Source organism: Halyomorpha halys, unplaced genomic scaffold (genome assembly GCF_000696795.3).
Source record: "Halyomorpha halys isolate HHAL.00 unplaced genomic scaffold, Hhal_1.1 Scaffold499.1, whole genome shotgun sequence".
Lineage (NCBI taxonomy): Eukaryota > Metazoa > Arthropoda > Insecta > Hemiptera > Pentatomidae > Halyomorpha > Halyomorpha halys.
Window position 1 is genome coordinate 861,514 of NW_027110524.1, and position 1,900 is coordinate 863,413.

The following is a 1,900-nucleotide window of genomic DNA, read 5'->3' on the forward strand; positions in this document are numbered from 1 at the left end:
TTTGAATTTTTTTTTTTTTTTTTTTTTTTTTTTTTTTATTATTGGAATTTAAATAAGTTATATTTTGATTTGCTTTGCTTCAGGGAAGAAAGGTATGATTTTATAAGGGCTAAATACGTCGATAAAAAGTACGCCATGACAACATGCTCTGATGAACATGACTTGTTGTCAGATTTAGAACATGCTGTCAATAATAAGAACCTGTATCATCTGCTCCAAGTGTTTGCTGAAGGAGTTGATTTAGGTGCTCCTTTACCATCATCGGTAATTAACCTTTTATTTTCCTTTATTTTTAGAAATTTATTTGATATTAGTTTTGAAGTGATCCATTCAATAGGATTAATCTAGTTTGGTAAAATGGCTAAACAACTTCACTTTTTGTTGTATAGAATATAGTTCTTATTTAGTCAAAGTTATAATTCTAAGAGCCATGCCTCAAGTTATAATGAAAATTCCTCCAACTATCCCTTTCAGTTTCTGAAGTACACGTAAATGATTTTTTTTTTTCTGATTAACCTATTTGTTTATAGAATTTGTAGATCGTTTGCCACCAGCTTCCTCCTTCTCTGTTGTTCTTGGACGATGGTCTTCCAGTGTATTAACTTTTTTTATTTTTATTTTTTTTAATTTGATTATTCAGCTGTTTTCTTCTTGATTCTGTCCAACCATTTCGGCTTCCCTCTTGGTTCCTGTGACTGAGACGTTCATAGTTAGGTTGGTTGACCTCTCACCACATGTCCTGCCCATATAACCTCTTTGCTCTTTCATATAAAGTGTGATTAGTTGCTGCATCTCTGATATTAGCTCCTTATTCATCTTCCATCTTTGAATACTCAAGTCCTAGTCCCACTTTGGGCCCACTATCACCCTGAAAACTTTGCTTTCAAATTTTTCAATCTTTTTCTCAAGGGTGCCAGTTAGAGATCATGTCTCACTACTATACATCCCCATGGGTTTTATGATAAATATGATTTATAGTGTGCATGATATTACCATGATATGTATAAATGATGTATGTGTATTCTAAATATATCTTTTAAGTAGACTGCTTTGCTTTAATGGTGCCACATCTGACAAATAAAAAAGTTCTGATTTTATTTTGAATTGGACATGTTCCAATGATGGGCACATATAATCGAGTTATTATCTGTACTGAGGTCCTCCTACAAACTCCCACAGCTAGTAGGGCTGTCAAAAAGTAACCTCTGTTCATTGTACAAGCCTCTGAATATGTCAAATACAAAATTTAAAAAAAATTCTTTTGTAAGATGTACCAATATTAAATCCAAGTAACATCATAAAGTGCCCATTAGTGACATAGTGCCATCATCAATAAAGATTGTTCTGGTGCAACAAGGAGTAACGGTATTGAGTGAAAAAATTATTTAGTGAGTACTTTCCAACTCCCAGAGACTTCCTTGACCAAGATTTTATGTTCCTGTGGATGTGTATTCCACTCTGTCATATCAATACTGTATAATAACCAATATTCAATCATATCAAAAAGAATTGTTTTTGGCATACCAGTTAATTTAGGAATAACATATGTTTCATGATTGATCCCCCATGTTCTCTAATTGATCATATATGGTATACTCTTTTAAGTAGATTATCTGTCCAAAATGTAATATCTCTCTCAGTATGAGCACTGGAGTACTTCATTACAATAACATCATTAATGGTATATCAAGGAGCTACTGTGAAAAAAATCTTCACACAGTATATAACTAATGGATGAGGAAAATATGGTAACCATATTATAATATGAATACATATTAATGCTGCGTTGTTTCCTCTTGAAATTTCTTTATATAACTTAAAAGTGTCGGTAATCTTTATCTTATTACATAATGAAACATTTGAAACATATGTATTATAATTTGTAGTATAATATATATAT

The 1,900-nt window shown here is 31.6% G+C and overlaps 1 protein-coding gene across 5 annotated transcripts in view; it reads left to right on the forward strand.

Moving 5' to 3' along the window:
- The window catches only part of Asap (ArfGAP domain of ASAP), a 27,918-nt gene that overhangs the window by 10,109 nt on the left and 15,909 nt on the right, over nt 1-1,900 (forward strand). For all 5 annotated transcript variants that reach the window (XR_001343581.3, XM_014425186.3, XM_014425187.3 and 2 more), the window contains one exon: nt 84-264. Coding sequence is in view for 4 of the 5 variants with exons in the window: in XM_014425186.3 (XP_014280672.1) it covers nt 84-264 (181 nt within the window). In the remaining variant the exon portion in view is untranslated. The remainder of the gene's footprint in view (nt 1-83; nt 265-1,900) is intronic.